The sequence below is a fragment of the Phalacrocorax carbo genome, chromosome 19, assembly GCF_963921805.1.
Source record: "Phalacrocorax carbo chromosome 19, bPhaCar2.1, whole genome shotgun sequence".
NCBI classification, from domain to species: Eukaryota; Metazoa; Chordata; class Aves; order Suliformes; family Phalacrocoracidae; genus Phalacrocorax; species Phalacrocorax carbo.
This window is the reverse complement of record NC_087531.1, coordinates 2,969,919-2,989,000: the sequence shown is the minus strand read 5'-3', so window position 1 is coordinate 2,989,000 and position 19,082 is coordinate 2,969,919. Positions and strand designations below refer to the sequence as shown.

Sequence of the window (19,082 nt, the reverse complement as noted above, 5' to 3'; positions counted from 1 at the left end):
GTGCATGTGGATTCTTGTGTGGAAAATAGGGTATTTCTAAAAATAGGAAACAGGGACAGGAACCCAGGGTAGACTCTTTCAACCTAGAAAGTACTTTGGCTTTTCAATATAAATACTGAAATGGACAGCTCTTCTCTGTACTCTTCTGAGAACCTCTAACAGGCTTCAGTGACACACTAGGAGAACATTTCAGCAAATTGATTCCCTGGACCATTCAGTAAGACTGTTAAAGCTGGTCAGAGGAGGTCACAGAATCATAGAAAATCACAGAATCATTAAGGTTGAAAAAGATCTCTAATATCATCACATCCAGCTGTGACCCAACACCCCCAGGCCTCCTAAACCATGTCCCAAAGTGCAACGTCTCCATGTTGTTTGAAGCCCCCAAGGGACGGTGACTCCCCCACCTCTCTGGGCAGCCTGTGCCAACCCCTGACCCCTCTGGCAGGGAAGACATTTCCCTCACACCCAACCTAAACCTCCCCTGACGCAGCTTGGGGCCGTTTTCTCTCATCCCATCACTGGTGACTTGGGAGCAGAGACCAACCCCCCCCTCACTCCAGCCCCTCTCAGGCAGCTGCAGAGAGCGAGAAGGGCTCCCCTCAGCCTCCCCTTCTCCAGGCTAAACCCCCCCAGCCCCCTCAGCCGCCCCCCAGCACACTTGTGCTCCAGACCCTGCCCCAGCTCCGCTGCCCTTCTCTGGACACGCTCCAGCCCCTCAAGGGCCTTCTTGAGTTGCTTATGCAACTTTGATTAACCATAATGTTTTTGAAAGCATTTTCAAGAGGTTTTATTGGATGAGGCATTTCTTTTAGAAGCTGTAGTTTGATCCACGTTCCTTTACTACTTGGTGGTGTCTGAGCTTTAAAAAAGTATTTCCCATCTCACTGTCTAGGCCAGGTTTGCTTTAGCTGGGAGGGAAATAGATGCATTTGTTAAATTACAGCGAAGTATTGATGAAGAGCTTAATGCACAGTTCCTTTTAAACAGGTAAACAAGAGAGAGTTCTCTGCCTGGTTCAGTTACCAGAGATTGTCCTCTTTGCTGCTCTCATTTTGCTCTCTCATGGATGGTAACCTCGGGTGAAGTAATAGTTGTTGAAGGTTCAAGAAGCACTTCCATCAACATGTTTCACTAGATTCAGATTCGAATGTGAAATGTGCTATTAAAAAAAGGAAGTAACGATCACTTATGTATCACTCTATTCCAAAGGATTCACTACAATTAATCCAATAAATGGGAAGTTTTTATTTTGTGAAGCACTTGCAAAGAATAGGTACGTTAAATAAATGCAAGATTTGAGCGCTGCTTTGCATGCGCCCATGCACCAGAAACCACATAAAAACTATGTTACGCCTTGAGTGAGCTAATCTCGTACGCTTATCAATGGGGCCTAAGTGCTAATATTAACTTTTTAAGTTACAAGGACGTTTCTTGTCATGTAAGAAGTACATTGGAGATTCAGAAAGCAAGTCAAGAAGCCTCCACACTTTTTCAAGCATCTGCTTTCCCAGTCTTTGTGGTGGGCACCTTTACGAGAAACTGTCAGGGAAGAGCAATTATCTGTAATGGCTGAGGAGAAGTAAAACACACACCTCAGAGACTTCTGACAAAAAAAAAAAACAAAAAACCTAAGCAATTTTATGTGAGAAATTAGAAGCAAATATTACCTGAGGAAATCTGGAGCTCGTATTATCATGTGCTGAAAGTCTTCCAAAGAAAGCTTGCCATCGTTGTCCACGTCAGCTTCGTAAATCACCTTTTCACACACAAGCCTAACTTCTTCTGGGGCAAGTTCATTTCGGGTTAATTTGTTAACAGTTTTCTCTAGGTCTGATTTGCATATGTAATCATCATTGTTAAAATCTGTCAAAGGAAACAAAATGAATTCAAAGTGACAAAAGTCGGGTTTTACATGGTTGACTGCCAAGGCCTAATAGGAAGGGTTTGCTTCCCAGGGCATAATGTGTTCATATAAGCAGAACTTTCAAATCAGAAAAGCCTTGCAGTTAGCCGTATTTGCTTGTATAAAAATTCTGGAATCATTCCTCCTTATGTTACATAAGGGTAACAATTGTAATTAGTGCAACGGCTAAACGTAGCCTAGCCATAATGAAATGATTCTAGGAAATCGCTACTGCTGAACTAAATGCAAGAAATAGTATGAAGTTAAAGGAAGAGAACGGGCTGTTCAGTTTTGGTGAGAGCTCACTTTTTTAACATCTTTGCTGAATTATGTGCAGTTTAAATCACAAAAAAACATTGGTTGGTTTGATATATTGTTTGGCTTTAGCTGATCATGAAGAAAGTAACTGCAAATGGTACTGTAAAAAAAAAAAGATATATTTGTCCTTGGAGAAAACCGCTAGAAGTGCGCTTCCATGCCTCCCCCTACCAAAACAGATTTATGGGCAGCCAAATCCCTTGTGCTGCACTTTTCCAAGCAGCCCCTCAGACGGAAGTATTTCTTAAATGGTTCCCAGCTCTTGAAAACTGCAGATAATTTCAGGTTGTAAATTTTGTAGTAAATCCTAATCCTAAATAAGTAAGAGAAGAGTAGAGACAAAAGGATAAAGACCGGAATTTTCTAGGAGAGAGAACAGGCACTCAAATGCAACAAAAAGAAAGGCGGTACTGGAAACATCCCTAACTAGAAATCATTGTGGTGGCAAAATGAATGTTTTGCATCCCTACATGAAGCTGCGGGATTTCCCCAAAGTTTGCTTTTTGTGCATGTCTCACTCACCATAAATTTTAAAAGCGTAATAAGCTTTCAAGTCTCTGGGAGCCATTTCACTTAAGACCGAAAACATGTCCAAAAAATCATCTAAAGTCATATTGCCGTCTCCATCCTCTGAGAAGACCTCGGCTATCCGCTGGCGGAATGGATTGTCCTGGGAAAGAGAACACAGGAGCAAGGGACTGTCATCTTTCCTAGTGTTTATTTCAGTGCCGGTAAGACGATTGGAGCAAGATTATTTTTGTTGTAACCCCTTTTTGGCAAGTACTCCCCTTTCTGCTATTATGTTCTTGCTAATGCTGCATCGGAGGTAGACACAGCTGCAGCCTTCTTCAACCTTTGTGCAATTTCAGGGTGTTTTCAGGGAATCATTAGAAGCTCCCAGAAATACTTTTGACTTCAATAGCCAAAACGTATTTGTATTTCAGCCTTTGCAGCAATTAGTACCGGATGAATTATTAAAAACGGGTAGAACAAACTGAAAAGTGTCACTCGATCCCAGTTGCATTCCTTGCCCTGTACCTTCAGCTCTGGCATGCTGCCAATGAGTTCATAGGGAAGAGTCACGTCTGGTTTATCTGTGTAGTCGAGTGGAACTAGCTGCGGAGCTAGATCTCGGTATCTGTAAAACAGTCTGAAATAGAAAGGCTTGTTTAGGGAATGAGTTATTTACACCACTGAGAACAATGTGTTTGCCTGTTCCCTATAATTCATCACACTTTGTATCCTTTACCAGATGGATGATACTAGTCACTAAATAACATTTGGTACACGCTCTAGTTGGTGGTGGAAGAGACAGTATTAAAAAGAACAACATAGTGCAACTGGTGAAAAATACAAAGCCTTCGTGCTTACAGAACAGTTAGGTGAAAATGCTCTCACAGGCCAGGCAGCCAAACCACTAGACACCACGCATCTGAAATGAGATTTTTTTACAAAGTTTCAGATTTACTCCTGCGTTGTCAGCAATGGTATTCAGGCACGTAGCGGAGTTAGGATTTATGTGTTTATGATAACAAGACACAAGACCTTCAACTTGAAGGTCCACCTAATCAGCTTCCAAACACACAGAAACTCGTGGCAAGGCGAAAGGGATCTGTCTTCCACATCCACAATGAATGTGACTGAAAATAATGGGCTTCAACTAGAGCATGAAAGAATCAGTTTAAATGTCAGACTGAAACCCTGAATGCCTAAAGCCATGGGCAGGAAGAGAGATCTGGGACCAAGTCTAGCGGGTTTTTATCCACCCCAAGAATCTTCCCGTTTTTCCATAGAACTCTGGTTCAAGAGACAGCAAATGTGCATAATAATTAGAAGATGTTCACCACTCTTTCAGCATGCTATTTGCTTCAGTTCTTGTGCTAGATTAAGGACCCCATTCACAGCTGTTATCAACAAAACAATAGGACAGAATTTTAAAAGGGTTCCTTATCAATAATAAATGTCTTATTCGTGACACAGTTATGGTCCTGGCCTCATTTACCACATGGAAAGGCAGACAGATTTAGATTTCAATTACAGAACCATTCCTATTTTATCCTGTGTAGAATTCATACACAGATATCAAGGTTCTAAAGAGGGATGTGCTCTGTACAAAATTGTCACTTGTGCTCTGCCCTTCAGAGAAATGTGTGATGACATATTGAGAGATGCAGAAACTGAACAATTCCTTTTCTGTTAATATGCCCAGTGGTTAGGAAAGACAGATGCAACTTTAATATTATGTGCATTACTATCTGGGTAAGTATTTTTTACAACAAGTTGAGGTTTTCAGCAAAGTCTTTCAGGCCCCCACAAACAGAATGCTGACCCTGACTTCATCAGGTCCTTTGGCCAGAGATTAAATGGAGTGTTCAGTGAGGTGCGTGAAGGCTTTGGCAAAAAATGCACCTTAAGCGTATCAGGATAATTATTTACATGATGACATGGAAAAAACGTGAATAAAATTTGACAAAACAATTAAGATTTTCATAAAACAGATAAAGTAACCCAGAGAAGAACAGTATACTCTGCGACATTTGTCATAAAACAAGGTGAGGGGAACATGGATGTCACTGGCAAAGTATGCACTAAAATATAACTTATTACATTTATTTCTGAGAGACAGACTGGTACCTTAATACAAAATTTAAAATTCTGTCTCAGTTCAAGACAGATTTTGTACATAAAAAAGCAACAAACATGTTCAGATTGTCCAAAGGTATCACTTTAAATTTGCGTGAATCCATTTCAAAATAATTGTTAAAAATACCTCACTGCTACGTAACCTGTCTTTATAACAATCTCTGCTTTACACACAAAATGCACACACGAGACTCACCTCAGAATTTCTTTCCTTGTAAAGAATGTGCAGTCCTATGAAATAAGAAAAGATATAACATGTAATGACAGTTTTTAGCATGCACTGGCCCAAACTTTTCCGGTACAGTGACTTAAATGGAGCTATATTGTGATATACGTGGCCAAGCATTAACACTCTTCCTTTTTGGCATATAATTTAAGTATTTTATAACCCTTCTTCCTGATGTAGAAATCAAACTATGTTAATAAAATCTTCACTGTCGTTTAGTGCTCCTACTTAGAAATTTTTAAAGGAGATGGTTTAAAAAAAGCCCTCATCATTTTTCAATGTTATGTCCAAACAGCCATTTAGTTTGTTTTGTACCTGATATGCATCCAGCTGCTCTGGAGTGAAAATGGTTTGCTTGTTGCCCATTTCTAGCTCTGAATGCTGATTCTTGTCCTATCATTCTTTCCTCAAAGGCACCTTTATAGGAGGTCTCGATAGTCAGTTATTAAAAGCTGCAACAATGAGGTTCAGGTATAGCAGAGGATCAAATAACCAGCTTCCCTGTTCCACAGGCTGCGAAGTATCATAATAGGAGCATTTCATCAAATCTTTAGTCTGGCTACTTAAGGCTTTTGTCCAGCATCACTCACCTATCTCCCCTGTGCACAACAAAGACTCATGTTACAGTATTTAGCCAAACAGCTAATAGCTGCTTGTTTGTGTCTTTGAGGGAGCTTTTGAGACTTCAGGGATCGTACATTTTCATTCCTTCAGACATGGTAAATTATCTGAAAAGGGTTAATAATGTCTTTCTTCTTTACAAATTAACACCAAATGCTAGAAATTGGTAACAGTGATGGTAACCCCTCGTCCTCTCCTTGTCACTTTACTCTATAATACACATTGTACACTAATGCTAATGGTAGTTTGTACTGGAGGTAGTATCTATACAAGTCCTGTCACTCCCTTTATGCTGCATTATCTGCTAATACACATTACCACTAGATGGTGATTATTAGCGTGCCATGATATATTGATACGTATATGGCCTTCACTGAAAATGAGTACATAGTTTATACATGTGAACAGAAATGTGATGCTATACGCTGTACGAAATAACAAAAACAAGGGCAGAAGGAGGAACTGGCTGCACAACTCCAGCACGTGCCTGGCTGCCTTTTGCACTGATCACGGGCAGGCTCTAAAATTTTCATTTCTTGGTCATCCCTACCATCCGTCCCCTCCGTCAGGTGGAAAAACCTATTCCCCTCAGCGAAGGAACGCCGGCCTCACTCACCGGCGCGCCTTCGGGTAATCAAAACTTATTCGGAACGGTTCTGTTCGGCACGGAACGAGGGGCGGCGGCGCGGCTGGGGCGGCCTGTCCCGGCGGCTTCGGCCCGCCGCGGCGCGTCCCCTCACGGAGGGGAGAGGACGCGGCGTCGCCGCGGCAACGGCGGCGCGCGCTGCGGGAGGGCCGCGGCCTGCAGGGGGCGCCGCGGCGCGGCGGGCGGCGCGACATGGCGGACTACGAGGCGGTGCAGCGCGGGCCGCTGCGGCTGAAGGGCAGCGGCGGGGCCCTGGGGGCCGGCAAGCGGTGAGGCGGCGGGCCGGGGCGGGGGGCCGGCAGGGGAGCCGGGCAGGGCAGCCGGGACCGGGCGCTGACCCCCCGCCTCCGCCCGCAGGAAGAAGAAAAAGGCGAAGGACAAAGCCCAGATCCTGGAGCAGATCGTGAGCAGCAAGAAGCAGGAGGAGGAGAAGAAGCGCGGCCTGGACAAGCGGACCCCGGCGCAGGTGGCCTACGAGAAGATGCAGGAGAAGCGGGTAGGGCTGCCTGCCTTGGCCGGACCGCGTGTGGGGGGTCTGAGGGGGTTTAAAAACCCCAGTGGGCCCCTCAAGTGCGGCCCCTGAGGGGCTGCGAGCGCTGGAAGTAACCGGCCTTTCTTGTGTCTTCTCCCAGCAAATGGAGAGGATCCTGAAGAAAGCCTCGAAAACCCATAAGCAGAGAGTGGAGGTAAGCTAAATTATCGATATTTAGTGAGGCCGGAGCGTATTTATCAGCATGCAGGCTTGTTGGGCCGGAGGCGCCACTTCGCCTTCGCGAAACTCAGAAGCAGGGAGGCAGAGGGTCTTGGGGTTCAGTGGTGGTGGTGTCAGGACCAAATATTAAATGTTTTCGTTCTCCTTCTCTCCCCTAGGACTTCAACAGGCACTTGGATACTCTGACTGAGCATTACGACATTCCTAAAGTCAGCTGGACTAAGTGAACGGACTGCTTTTCAAGGCTTTGGATCAGGAGTTGTGTTTTGTTGTACTGAACAGGGTTGCCATGTAAATCTGTGTATTCTCCGCATTGAATGTTTAATATATTTTCTGAACGTTTATTACTTTGTACTGTCTTATTTCACTGTTTCTGTTTTTTAAAACCAAATATTCAACAAAGTCTCTTCTTGGCTGATGAGCTCTGATTTATATAGGTGCAGAGTTTTGTTAGTGCTTAAAGCCAGATTAAGGCCAAAATCCATTGCTGGGAAATGTTCCTTTATTTGTTTGATACTAACAGTTCTGCTTTTGGGAAGTGAGGAGTCTGACAGCCTCACACAGCCTAAGCTCATGTAAGTTATAGGAATTATGTAATTACTTTCTATCTTGAGTTGTTTCATGGGGGGGGGGGGGAAGGTCTGCTGCAACTTGTAACTTTTGTGTGAGCTTTTATTAAAATATTGCTTTCATCCTTTTTTTGGTGCTGAGTTACCTACAGAGCGCACCCATGAAATCGTTGTTTTGTGTGTAGAGTTTTTGAAGTGCCTTGCCTGCCCTTACAAGACATACTTTGAGATATTACGTGTGTCTTGGCGTTTAAAGTCAAAACATGCCTCTCAAAACCAAATATTGTTCTTAAACCCGAGTCTTGGCCCTCTGCTGTGGGTGGCCAGGCCCTGGGTGCTCAGCATCCCACCGGGGCTCTCCCCTCAGCCTGCGGCCCCCGTCCCGGCGCAGGTGGTGCCCAGACCCGCTCTCGGGGCTTCCTCGGCGCTGCGGGGCCATTTCACAGCGGGGAAAAAGACCCCGGGGCGCCTCGCACGGGGACTATTTAACATTCGGTGAGTGACGATGTTCTTGTGCGGCCGCGGCGGAGCCCTGACCGTATCCCTCCCCGCAGCAGCCGGGTCTCGTTTCGCCACTTCCTGCCGGAAGTGCCGGGGTGGGAGGCGGAAGTCGGTGTGTCTGCGGCTGGGCGGCGCGGCCGGGCGGCCCGGGCGGGCGGCGGCGGGGCGATGTCGGCCAGCGCCGTCTACGTGCTGGACCTGAAGGGGAAGGTGAGGCCCGGGCCGCGGGGGGGCTCGGCGGGGCCGGGGCGGAAGGGTCTCCCTCGCCCCGGGCTGCCGCGGAGGCCGCCGCGGGATGGCGGGGACGCCCCGGCCTCCCCCCGGGGTCTGCGGGAGCCACTTTCCCCTTCCCGACCCCTCCTTGCCGCCAGCCCCGCTTCGCCTGGCACTGCGGGTCCTGGCTGTGACGGGAGTGGCGGCCTGTGTCTCCTCCTCACAGTTCCAGGTGCTGAGGGAGGCGGCTGCTGCAGCAGGCGGGCGGCTGGGCCCCTGGGCATCCCACCTGGGGTAATTAATTTGTGCCGTAATTGGAGGTAGTTTGCCTCAGAGGAGTCGCGTCTTCTCCCGCCTTGAAAACATTATTAGGGCGTGTGCAGCAATAGATGAAGAATAACTCTGGAAAATATTAATACGTGACTTTGCAATGAAAGATTTGGATTCACGTTCTAATCAGCAAAGTATTTTGGCGTTGTGATTTGCGTTTATAGTAGGCACAGGAGCTCGAGTGAAGCTTGGTGGCTTTTTTAAAGTTACTTAGAGGCCTTCCAAATATCCTGTGCATTGGTCTGGCCTGGTAGCGTCATCTCATGAAAAAGTACATGGATTTTGTGCATCTCTTTATAGGTTCTCATCTGTCGGAATTACCGTGGAGATGTGGACATGTCAGAGGTGGAGCATTTTATGCCAATCCTTATGGAAAAGGAAGAAGAGGGGACGCTTTCTCCTATTCTAGCACATGGAGGAGTTCGTTTTATGTGGATTAAACATAACAACCTCTATCGTATCCTTTATAGTGCAGATAGCTCGCATGTGCTGAGATGCCAAGTGCCACTATGTTATTTTCATCAATTGTGCCTAAATGCAAAGCTGGAAAATTGGTGAAGTGACACAAGGACGCTCTGTTAAATAAAGTCGTTTTATGCTTTACGTAGTGTAATGTGCACCAGCAACACAGGGTGCAGGAAAGTGTTTGCATTAATTTTACTGTCATAAATAATTTCCTGTTTATCTTTGTATCTCATTAGACTAGAGGTACTGTTAATTAATTAACTCTTAGGCTTTTTGGCCAACTCTGATTGCCTAAAGGCTTTTTTTAAAATGCACTTAGTAAACATTTTTTTGAATGGCAACTTTGAATGCATGTTCCTGAACATCCTTTATCAGTTGTTGCAACTTCTAAGAAAAACGCTTGCGTATCACTGGTGTTTTCATTTTTATATAAAGTAGTTCAGGTGAGTATGACGTTTCAAAGTAACCTCCATCTTCTTTTCAGTTCAGTCTAGATCTGATCTAAATGGAAGCGCATAGAGCTTTCAGACTTTTGAAGAACTCTATGGTAATAGCATTTTTACTTTATATTTGATTATTTTGTAGAACTATCTTCCTAACCACTAATAACGGAATTGATATTTTGTAGCTGAGTAGGCAAAGGATGTGGCACAATGCTGTAAGTAGCTGCAAAGACCTGAGAACACAGAGGAGAATTGTGAATTTGATGCATGAGTAGTGGCACATCATATAGATTCTATGTTTGGGTCATCTGTACCTGGCATGAAAAATATTTTCTTTAGAATAAATATTTTTCATAATAGAGTTGCTTCTAGGACTTTCTAGCTCTCCTTTAATGGAGGTGGGTTTCCTGAGGCTAATCTTCTGAACAGAATGCTGTTTGTGAACTGTGGGGTTTGGTTGGGGGCTCTTGAAAAATTATTATTTTAGATACAGGAATACATTCTGGCTGTGCTGTACTTCCTCAGTTAACGCCCTCCTTCTTCCCCTCCCTCCTGTTACTTTGTTTCAGGTTTTTTCAGAATATTTCAAGGAATTGGAAGAAGAGAGCATTAGGGATAATTTTGTTATTATTTATGAGCTGTTAGATGAGCTTATGGATTTTGGTTATCCACAAACCACTGATAGTAAAATTTTACAAGAGTAAGTATCATTCCTCATCGCTTAGAGTGACAAACTCCTTGGAAAGTTTTGAGCGTTCTTCCATGTGCAAATGAATGTTTTGGCTTGGTCTAGTTACCAAAAAAATTAATTTTCATTTTTTCATGCCAATGATGTGGCTGTAAAGGTACATCACTCAGGAAGGACACAAACTTGAAACTGGAGCTCCACGTCCACCTGCCACTGTTACGAATGCTGTTTCATGGAGGTCAGAAGGGATAAAATACAGGAAAAATGAAGTGTTCCTGGATGTTATAGAGTCTGTTAACCTTTTGGTGGGTACCTTTAACTTAATGAGAATCATAATAGGAAGGGTTGAAAAGGGCTTATTTTCTGAAAACCCGCAAGGGTACAATAAAAAGCTTGACTGTGACTAGTGTAGTGGGATGCTCAAAACACTGTCAGTCATTAAGACTAAGTACCCATAAGGACATCCAGCAGGGAAATAATGCTTTACTTGGATGTATTGCTGATTTCTGGTTTGTTCTTCACCAAAAGGGTTGTCAAGCACTGGGACAGGCTGCCCAGGGGAGTGGTTGAGTCACCATCCCTGGCCCTTGGGGACACGGTTTAGTGGTGGGCTTGGCAGTGCTGGGTTAACAGTTGGACTTGGTGATCTTAAAGGTCTTTTCCAACCTAAATGATTCTATGATTTCTTTCTTCCTCTGCCTGTTCTCGTCACCTCCCTGACCTCATTCTACTCTGCTGGATTAATTTGTCAGGAGAAGGACATCCAAGAAAACCTGGGACATGGGGATGAGGTGGGAGTATTGTTTGATGTCATGACTTATCACGTCAGAGCAACCTTACCTTTCTTTTCTCTTTTTTTAGGTCAGTGCCAACGGAAACGTATTACGGAGTGAGATAGTTGGATCCATTAAAATGCGCGTTTTTCTCTCAGGAATGCCAGAGCTGCGCCTCGGTTTAAACGACAAAGTTCTCTTTGATAACACAGGCCGTGAGTATTTTGGTGATATCTCGGTAATCGTGAAAGATGTTATCTCAAGTCATAGGTTTTGGGATGCTTGAGGTTCAGCTGAAAGGATTTGCTCTAAGATGATAGAAATGCTCCCTTTATCAGTGTAGAAAACCGCAACAGGTCTGTGTGACTATACCAAGCAAAGATGGAGTACTGTGGTAATACACGATAACCACCCAGGCTTTCTCGTCTCTTCCTCATTGGGACTTCCGTAGTCCTAAAAACCCGTAGCAAGCTAAAGAAGGTACTGGCTGAAAGGGAGGAACGTTGGCAGACAGCTGCTTTGCTGTGTGACTGGCTGCGATGAGCCTTCGGACATCATTGTGTAGTGCCTTGAAACATGTGTTTTCTGCTAGGTGGCAAAAGTAAATCGGTAGAACTGGAAGATGTAAAGTTTCACCAGTGTGTTCGTCTCTCTCGCTTTGAAAACGACAGGACAATTTCTTTCATTCCGCCTGATGGAGAGTTTGAACTCATGTCTTATCGTCTTAATACCCATGTAAGTCTGGATGTTTGCAATTTTTTTATATAATAATGATTTAGATCATAGGCAGAATCGCTACAAGGCTTTCCCTAGTAATTAAGGCTTAATTACAAGGGCTTAAGGCTTTCCCTTAATTTTTTTTTTCTTAAAGTATGGGCAGCATGGTAGTGTTCAAATCAACTGTTAATAGCAAAGCTTTGTGGTCGCTCTTTTTGGAGGAAGTTAGAACGAGTTTAGAAGTTGCTTGGCAGTAAGTCTCTATATTTTCAACTACTATCGAAATCGTTTGTGAAATACCGTTCTTGTGATGACTTTTTTTAAGCTAACTACGTGACGAAATGTCAGTGTAGCAATTCATTGTGTTTATGTCTCTTAATTTCATTAGAGTATGCTAGCCACAGTGATAAGGAGAGCTTTCCCTTCAGAAAGGGGAAAATTCAATATAGAGAGGGTTTATAATATGCAACAGGAGACAACAAATGAAAAGTTTAGTGTTAGTTTTTTATTTTAACAGCAGTATTTGAACTAGAGTTATTTTTAGGGCACATCATAGTTCAGTCCCTAGTGTGTTAAATTACCAAACGTTTCGGAGCGCAAGTGTTTGTTGTTAGGGACTAATCTGAGACGTACCTTTCTAAGCCTATAGTTCTTATAACACTTGGTTGTTGCTCATTTGTATAATTTCTTTTTTTTTAAATAAAAACACCACTTGCTTGTCATTTGGAACACCACAGACTCTGTTTTCTGTGGGGTTCACATGTAGCTTTAGGGGAAGCAACGCTTTCATGACTGTGTCAAAGTAAAACCTACAGCTGTTAAGTGTTTTTCCCCTGTAGGTAAAACCACTGATCTGGATTGAGTCTGTGATTGAAAAACATTCCCACAGCCGCATCGAGTACATGATCAAGGTTAGAAGCTCTAAAATAATTATGGCTAATTTTAGTCTTCTCTTTCATTTGTTTTCGAAGCTTGGCCAGCAGTATGTGTGCTTTGGTACGAGTATTTAGTATTTCGGTGGGTCTTGCATCTTTTTGAAACCTTCACAATCTCTGTGTTACAGTTCTGTTTCTCAGTGCGTAGATCAGGGTGGAGAGGAATCGTGTGTCTCGCAGCCCTCTGAACTCGCTTGCATAATATATTTTTATATTATAAATTATTTATATAATATATATTTAAGTATAAATATTTAGAGGCCTGCTTTTCTGATTTTTTTTTTTTTTCGTCTTTAGGCAAAAAGTCAATTTAAGCGTAGATCAACTGCCAACAACGTGGAGATTCACATTCCAGTTCCAAACGATGCGGACTCGCCAAAGTTTAAAACCACCGTTGGAAGTGTCAAATGGGTTCCAGAGAACAGTGAAATTGTCTGGTCCATCAAATCTTTTCCAGTAAGTGCTACTTTCAGTCTTATCGCCTAATAGTGTAATAATTACTTAATGTTAATATTTTATGAATGTTCAGCCTCTGCCTAAAGCAAATCATAGTAGTGTCGGACAAGTAGTGCTGTTTTCTTCCTCTTTCCCCTTGGATGAAGGATTGGAACTTGCTAATAGGTGTTTAAAATACTGTTGTTTGTATTTAACTGGGATAATTTTTCAGAACTAGGTTAGAGAGCAGATTTTTGAGCAATGTCTGCGGATGGTGTAATCCCTTGGCCTAGATTTAGCAGCAGCTGTTTTAGTTTGTCAGACTCTGCTTCTTGGGTGGCTCCAGGAGGATGAGCTCCATCAAACGCTAACGGTGCGGTAGTGCAGCCGTCTGTCACGAGTTAATCAGAAGGGTCAGCGGCACCCTTGTCTTTGGGTATGAGGCTGAAAGAAAATGGATTGTGCCTCAGGCTGGCCCTGATTTGATCTGTATCTTTAAAAAACAATGTGTTTTTGAAATAAAAACGAGTGTTCGCTTTTAAGCCCTAGAAAAGAGCTGAAATGAATAGTGGAGTCGAGCAACTTGACATTATGAAAACCACCTGTATCGTCGCAAGCTGTTTTTTGGTTTACGTTTCAAGAAAAATCTTTCCCTTTTGGGTAGGGTGGAAAAGAATACCTGATGAGAGCTCACTTTGGACTTCCCAGTGTTGAAGCTGAAGATAAGGAAGGAAAACCGCCCATTAGTGTAAAGTTTGAGATTCCATATTTCACCACTTCAGGAATCCAGGTTAGTAGCTGAAAACAGAAATGCTGATAAATTAACATGCTAGGCTCTTAATGCACAAGTGTTTTGCATCTTCTTGGCGGTTCCTCTTCAATGTTATCCGTAAAGGGCATTTTTGACCAAAACAATTTATTTTCTTTTTTACTAAATACTGCTTGGCTGACACGGGAGACTTTATTTCTTAACGTATCTTTCTTTCCAGGTTCGCTACTTAAAGATAATTGAGAAGAGCGGCTACCAGGCCCTCCCGTGGGTTCGTTATATTACCCAGAATGGAGGTAAGTGGGCTGTAGACACCCAAGACGCAAGCTGGAGACTTCTCCAGCGTTCACCTGCAAAGTGAAACACACGCAGCCAGTTTGCTCATATTCTTGAGTATTAAACGATACGGTTTAGATACGTGTTAGATGAAGTTATGCAGCTTTTTTCCGGTCACCTACTTTGGTGTGTTAACAAAAGACCCCGTGGCAAAGTTCAGTAATGCCCTTCCAAGTGTTTTGTAATTAAGCTGGTATTTGGTGAGGTTTTTGGAACATAAATTTAAAAAGAGGTTGCTCACACCTGTCATTCTGCCAGCTGTAAGGTGTGTAAGGCACTGTCTACTAAAAGCTACTGGATTGTTAGCAAGTAGAAGCGGTGGGGGTTTTTTTCTTGCTTCTTTTTGTTGTGCTGATCTAACTTCTGGCATGGAAGTGTGACTGCTTGCAACCGCCATAACCACTTTAGAGCATGTTATCACGGCTACTCTAAGCAAAGATCGGGTCTTATTTTACATCGCTTCATGCCAGTTTGCTGATCTGCTTTACTATTTTAGTGAGACAATTTTACTAAATCTGGGGTTTGGGTGGGTTTTTTTTTTCCCCCCCTTCACAGACTACCAGCTTCGAACACAGTAAAACACCTCACAAGCACCACAGACAACAAAACTTGAGGCCTAGAATTTGTTTGCGGAAGCTTCTGTGGTACCGAGAGCTGTGAATGTTGTTGCCGAGGGACGTGTTTCTGCAATCTTGGATTGGCAGGAGGAAGATGGGGAAAATTACTATTTTCAATAACGTGTTTGAGCATTTGAACCATTAGTATTGATTGTGTGACTATTTATTTCATTCTTAGAACGTGCTGATCTTGCTGCTGAATGCTAATTACGTTAGGAGTAGCAGTTACCTTGAGGAGCCAGGAATACAGAGTGAACCTTGAGAATGTCTCTCTGACGCCTTGTCCATGACATTCGCAAAGTTTCTAGTATTCGTATTTTAGGATCTCTAAAGACATTGGCGGCATTGTGCTACAAAGTAGGGAGACGACTGTGCAATTACATGACTGCTGAACACTTAGTTGTATTTAGCCCAAGGTATTTATTTTTTTCTGGGCATGTGGGTGCCTTAACTCGTTCAAAGCTCTGTTAACGTAAAAAAAACTTACGGAATATGAGTTAAAAGTATCCAAAGTCCAAAAATACTATTCGCTCTTTTTGCATGGTTTCAAACCAATTAATCTGACGGAACAACTTCGAGTGAAGGGCTTGGAAACAAAAATATGGGTTTGTTAAAGACTAACCGAGAACAAGATACTGCAGAGGAAATGTGTATAGGAACATCCCTGTGGAAGCGTGACGGTCGCTGCTTCAGGCAGGCAAAACGCAGGCTGAAGCGTTCCAACCCTCTGACACCCCTAGGGCATGGGACCCTGTGCCAATTGACTAGTATTTGCCTTTTTAAAATTTCTATTCCTAAAACAAGTTCAAAACTGTGCTATGTAGGCATAAGAGCTTAGATTAATTAGTTTCTTTAAAAAAAAAAAAAGACCAAAACCATTTTGGAGGCAATGAAATTTGGTAGGAAGACTTTGATTATTAACTTTTTTCCAGAGAATAGTAACATCCTCCAACCTCTTCCTGAAAATTGATTGTTGTTTATGAAGAGGCCGATAAAAATACAGTTGCCATTTTTCTTCCAGCTTGCCTTTGTGTTAATTTAGGGCAAATGTTTCCTTTGGTTTTTTTATTGCTGTAGTTCACTAGAATTGTTTAACTTCAGTTGCCCTAAGCGGGATCCTTGCTTTCTCAGTCTTTTCCATTTGTAAACAGCTGTTGTTATAACTCCCTGGCAGAATGATAACAATTCAGAATGTTATACTTAAAGGTATTTTTTTTTTTACATGCCGTTTCATTTTTTTCTGAGAAGCTAAGATTGGCACGGGTGTACATAGTTGTTCTGATTTTTTTTCTTCCTGAAAAATTTTGATGATTATCAGTATTTTCTTTAAACAAGCTTTAGACTGTTTTGGTTTGATTTTAGTACTCCTGACAGCTGCTAAACTTAAACCACAAAAATCTAAATAACGTGTCCTCAAACATGATGTAATTCACTGCGCACAAGGTTCTCCACACCGCTCGGTTGACGGTCCTTGGCTCTCCCACAAGACTGAGAAGATCTTTCAGTCACTCCCTGCTAAATCCTTGCAGACTATGTGCAGAGATACACCCATGGTATGCAGTCGGTACTATCGGCAAAAAACAGACTGACTTCCCCTGGATGCAGCTGCTTGTAAGGTTATGGGACGATCTGCCTCAGGAAGGACCGATACCTGGCGGCAGGGGGGCGGTGACCGGGCAGCTGGTTGGGCAGCGCAGGGAGTAAGGTTGCTGTATTTGTCACCCAATAAGCTTGATGTTGAAACAAATTAAATCGTCTTGTTCAAGATTTTGGTTCCACTACTCATCTTCATTTGAACACTTAAGCTTATGACTGGACTAAACATTTTTTCTATTAAAATTGTTGACAAATCGCTTTCCGATGACTCTGTTCTTCAAAGCGTTCACTTGAAATATTTGCCTGTAAAATGTGACTCTCAATAGCTTCTGTTTTCCTGCTGAAGGGTGTGTTTTGCAGACCAGAACAGTGTTTTCTCATATTTTTGTCGCAGCTTGACTCTGTTTTGATGATGGGGCATCAGCCTTGCTCATCCAGGAAGTAATAAAGGGCAAAAAGTCCACTTTGAATCAGTTGTGCTTCGCTTGCTCTTTCTTCAGTTTGATCTACAGCCACTTGTAACCTCTGATCTTGGGGTGCCCTCAGTTGTTCTAATGTGGGGCCTGGATAAGTGGAACCGAGCCGCATAAAAGTGGAAAGTATTCATGTTCTGTTTATTTACCAAACACTGACAAAACCTTTGCTTTTCTGTTCTTGGCAAAATTTGGCCACCATCAAATTAGTGCTATTTAGCGCTTTCTGTTTCAGGAGAAAAAAAACAACCCACCTCTTCATCCACTCACTGTTGAAATGCAGGGTCCCTGTGTGCCTGCGCAGGCATGGAGGCGGAGGGGGGGTGATGTTCTTTTAGCACCAGCTCTTGTTCAAGGAGTAACTTTTGTGGGGGGGTAAGTTTTGTTCTTACAGCAAGTGCTAAACCATGGTGGCTTCTGTTCTCTGCCTCGTGTGGAAAAATGTAAATTTGATGGTCTGCCGCTATGTTACAGGTAAGTGCCTGATACAAAATACTTGTAAAAGACAATTTGCATCATTCAAATAAGCAGTGAAGCATCCCATCTGGGTTTTCAGCTCGACGTGGTGGTTTCCTGGAATTTGGGACATTAAAAGACTAAACTTAAGTGGCTCTGAAAACACGGGTCTGTTCCTAGTACGAAGCTGGCAATGTTTAAATGTTCTCCGCAGGCCTGTTGCTGTAATGAGCCGGGATGCAGGCTGGTTTTCCTCCGAGTAAGCGTAAGCGTGTTCCCCCTTAACGCGGGCTGCTGGCTCAGAGTATTTCGACGGCAGGGAGCGTTCGCCCTCACGCCCAGGCCTGCGAACACGTAACCTCATCTACGCATTATTTAATTGCTCACTGATTAGATAGCTGCTCCTCAGGGTGCGTCAGCGGTGCTCCCCCTTTGGGGTAAACAGGTAGCTTTCCTTCCCGTGGTGGCGTGTGCGTGTAGCTGATACCTCGCCTTTCTTAGTTTGTTGCAATCTTTCACTCTACCAGGTTTCTGTTCCTGCCCTCCGCGGCCAGTTCCGCCGGTAGATGGCATTCTGGGCACGCCGCAGGCTTCCAGCAATTACCAGAAAGAGTCGCACAAACAATATGTACAAAAGGTGCCTTTTGATTTGGAAGGTCCCGATATTTTAGTCCCTCTGAGTTAATTTTAAAAAAAACCCCAAAACTATACTTAATTCTTTTAGGCTTTTATGCATTATGATTTCTGGAGTTCATAACTTCTCAATTTAGTTCGACGGTTTTCTCTTAACGTTCTTATTTTTTTCTGTTACTTTGATGTGGCCGATAATGGTAATACTGCGACGCAGAGCAGAGGGCATCAGCGCCAAGGGAAGGGACGAGCCGCTCTGCACTGACACAGGCAGCTTCTCGCAGCTGTACGTTGGTGGTGGCGGACATTGCAGGGTCACAAGATTAAGACTCAGCTGGTGGTCTGAAAGCTCCTGCTCGGTGCTCTCTCGTATGTTGTATCTTCCCCCCACCCACTTGATTACCTCTAAAGAAAGCAGGTTCTGTCTTGATAAAAGAAGCCAGCACCTACCTCCCAATCAAATAAAATGGGTGCATTAGAAAAGTGTCATTCCAGCTCTGTCTTCCAGCTGGGGAGATTTTCATTGGTTTTCTTTTACATGTTTCTGCTCTTCCTTCCTTGTTGCCATCCTGTTACGCCCGTACACAGTTTGGACTGCTTGTATTTGCTTCCCGACTCTAATCGGAGCTGGTTTTGTCTAGAAAACATTCTTACACATAAAGAGAGACAATAAGACTTCTTCCGTAGTGGGTTTGACTTGGGGTAAGAGATTGCACCTGTTTATTTCTGACTTTATATTATGTGACAAGAAATGGGCTAAACCTTGGCACCTCTATCCTTATCTTGTGCCAAATGCAGTATGTTGCAATTTGTTCTGTGCTTTTTGTTTTTTTTCCCCCCTCTGTGGTTGACACCCACTGCTGTTTGTAATTTCAGCAGCCCTGGCACCGCGAGGGTTGATGGCCTTGCAGAAAATAGCGTGAGAGAGCAAAGTTAAGGGACTATATGAATTATCTTAATTGCTATGGTAATTAATTATACAGCAATGTCATTGATTCCACAGGAGAAGTTGTACTGAAGTCATGAACGATCGTAAACCTTTTTTTCCACTGAATTTTGTGCAA

General features: G+C 43.3%; 3 protein-coding genes across 4 annotated transcripts; 2 read left to right on the top strand and 1 right to left on the bottom strand.

Moving 5' to 3' along the window:
- Positions 1-775: 775 nt before the first annotated feature.
- Positions 776-5,474, bottom strand: CIB3 (calcium and integrin binding family member 3). The gene is made up of 6 exons (XM_009514677.2): positions 5,409-5,474; positions 5,064-5,098; positions 3,263-3,374; positions 2,747-2,894; positions 1,671-1,866; positions 776-1,162 (listed from the first exon to the last, which is right to left on the bottom strand). Exons 1-6 carry the CDS (start codon positions 5,457-5,459, stop codon positions 1,141-1,143), a joined length of 564 nt encoding a protein of 187 aa, XP_009512972.2. The 5' UTR covers positions 5,460-5,474; the 3' UTR covers positions 776-1,140.
- Positions 5,475-6,480: 1,006 nt separating this feature from the next.
- FAM32A (family with sequence similarity 32 member A) lies at positions 6,481-7,416 on the top strand. The gene is made up of 4 exons (XM_064469232.1): positions 6,481-6,629; positions 6,718-6,856; positions 6,993-7,046; positions 7,231-7,416. The coding sequence occupies exons 1-4, from the start codon at positions 6,553-6,555 to the stop codon at positions 7,297-7,299; spliced, it is 339 nt and encodes a 112-aa protein (XP_064325302.1). The 5' UTR covers positions 6,481-6,552; the 3' UTR covers positions 7,300-7,416.
- Positions 7,417-8,230: 814 nt separating this feature from the next.
- AP1M1 (adaptor related protein complex 1 subunit mu 1) lies at positions 8,231-16,719 on the top strand. Of its 2 annotated transcripts, XM_064469230.1 has the most exons (12): positions 8,231-8,352; positions 8,986-9,142; positions 9,526-9,593; positions 10,163-10,293; positions 10,439-10,586; positions 11,143-11,269; positions 11,647-11,789; positions 12,611-12,682; positions 13,004-13,162; positions 13,806-13,931; positions 14,131-14,206; positions 14,802-16,719. In XM_064469230.1, exons 1-12 carry the CDS (start codon positions 8,311-8,313, stop codon positions 14,822-14,824), a joined length of 1,272 nt encoding a protein of 423 aa, XP_064325300.1. In that variant the 5' UTR covers positions 8,231-8,310; the 3' UTR covers positions 14,825-16,719. The 2 variants fall into 2 exon arrangements, with proteins under 2 accessions (XP_064325300.1, XP_064325301.1); XM_064469231.1 differs by lacking the exons at positions 8,231-8,352; positions 8,986-9,142; positions 9,526-9,593 and adding an exon at positions 9,635-9,697.
- Positions 16,720-19,082: the final 2,363 nt, after the last annotated feature.

Coding starts and splice junctions, on each gene's coding strand:
- AP1M1 (XM_064469230.1), top strand. CDS start 8,311: ATGTCGGCCAGCGCCGTCTACGTGCTGGACCTGAAGGGGAAG. Junction 9,143..9,525: donor TAAACATAACAACCTCTATC/GTATCCTTTATA, acceptor ATCCTTTATCAG/TTGTTGCAACTTCTAAGAAA. Junction 10,587..11,142: donor TAGAGTCTGTTAACCTTTTG/GTGGGTACCTTT, acceptor CTCTTTTTTTAG/GTCAGTGCCAACGGAAACGT.
- CIB3 (XM_009514677.2), bottom strand. CDS start 5,459: ATGGGCAACAAGCAAACCATTTTCACTCCAGAGCAGCTGGATGCATAT. Junction 5,099..5,408: donor AGCAGCTGGATGCATATCAG/GTACAAAACAAA, acceptor CTTATTTCATAG/GACTGCACATTCTTTACAAG. Junction 1,867..2,746: donor TTACGCTTTTAAAATTTATG/GTGAGTGAGACA, acceptor TTCCTTTGACAG/ATTTTAACAATGATGATTAC.
- FAM32A (XM_064469232.1), top strand. CDS start 6,553: ATGGCGGACTACGAGGCGGTGCAGCGCGGGCCGCTGCGGCTGAAGGGC. Junction 6,630..6,717: donor GCCCTGGGGGCCGGCAAGCG/GTGAGGCGGCGG, acceptor CTCCGCCCGCAG/GAAGAAGAAAAAGGCGAAGG. Junction 7,047..7,230: donor CCCATAAGCAGAGAGTGGAG/GTAAGCTAAATT, acceptor TCTCTCCCCTAG/GACTTCAACAGGCACTTGGA.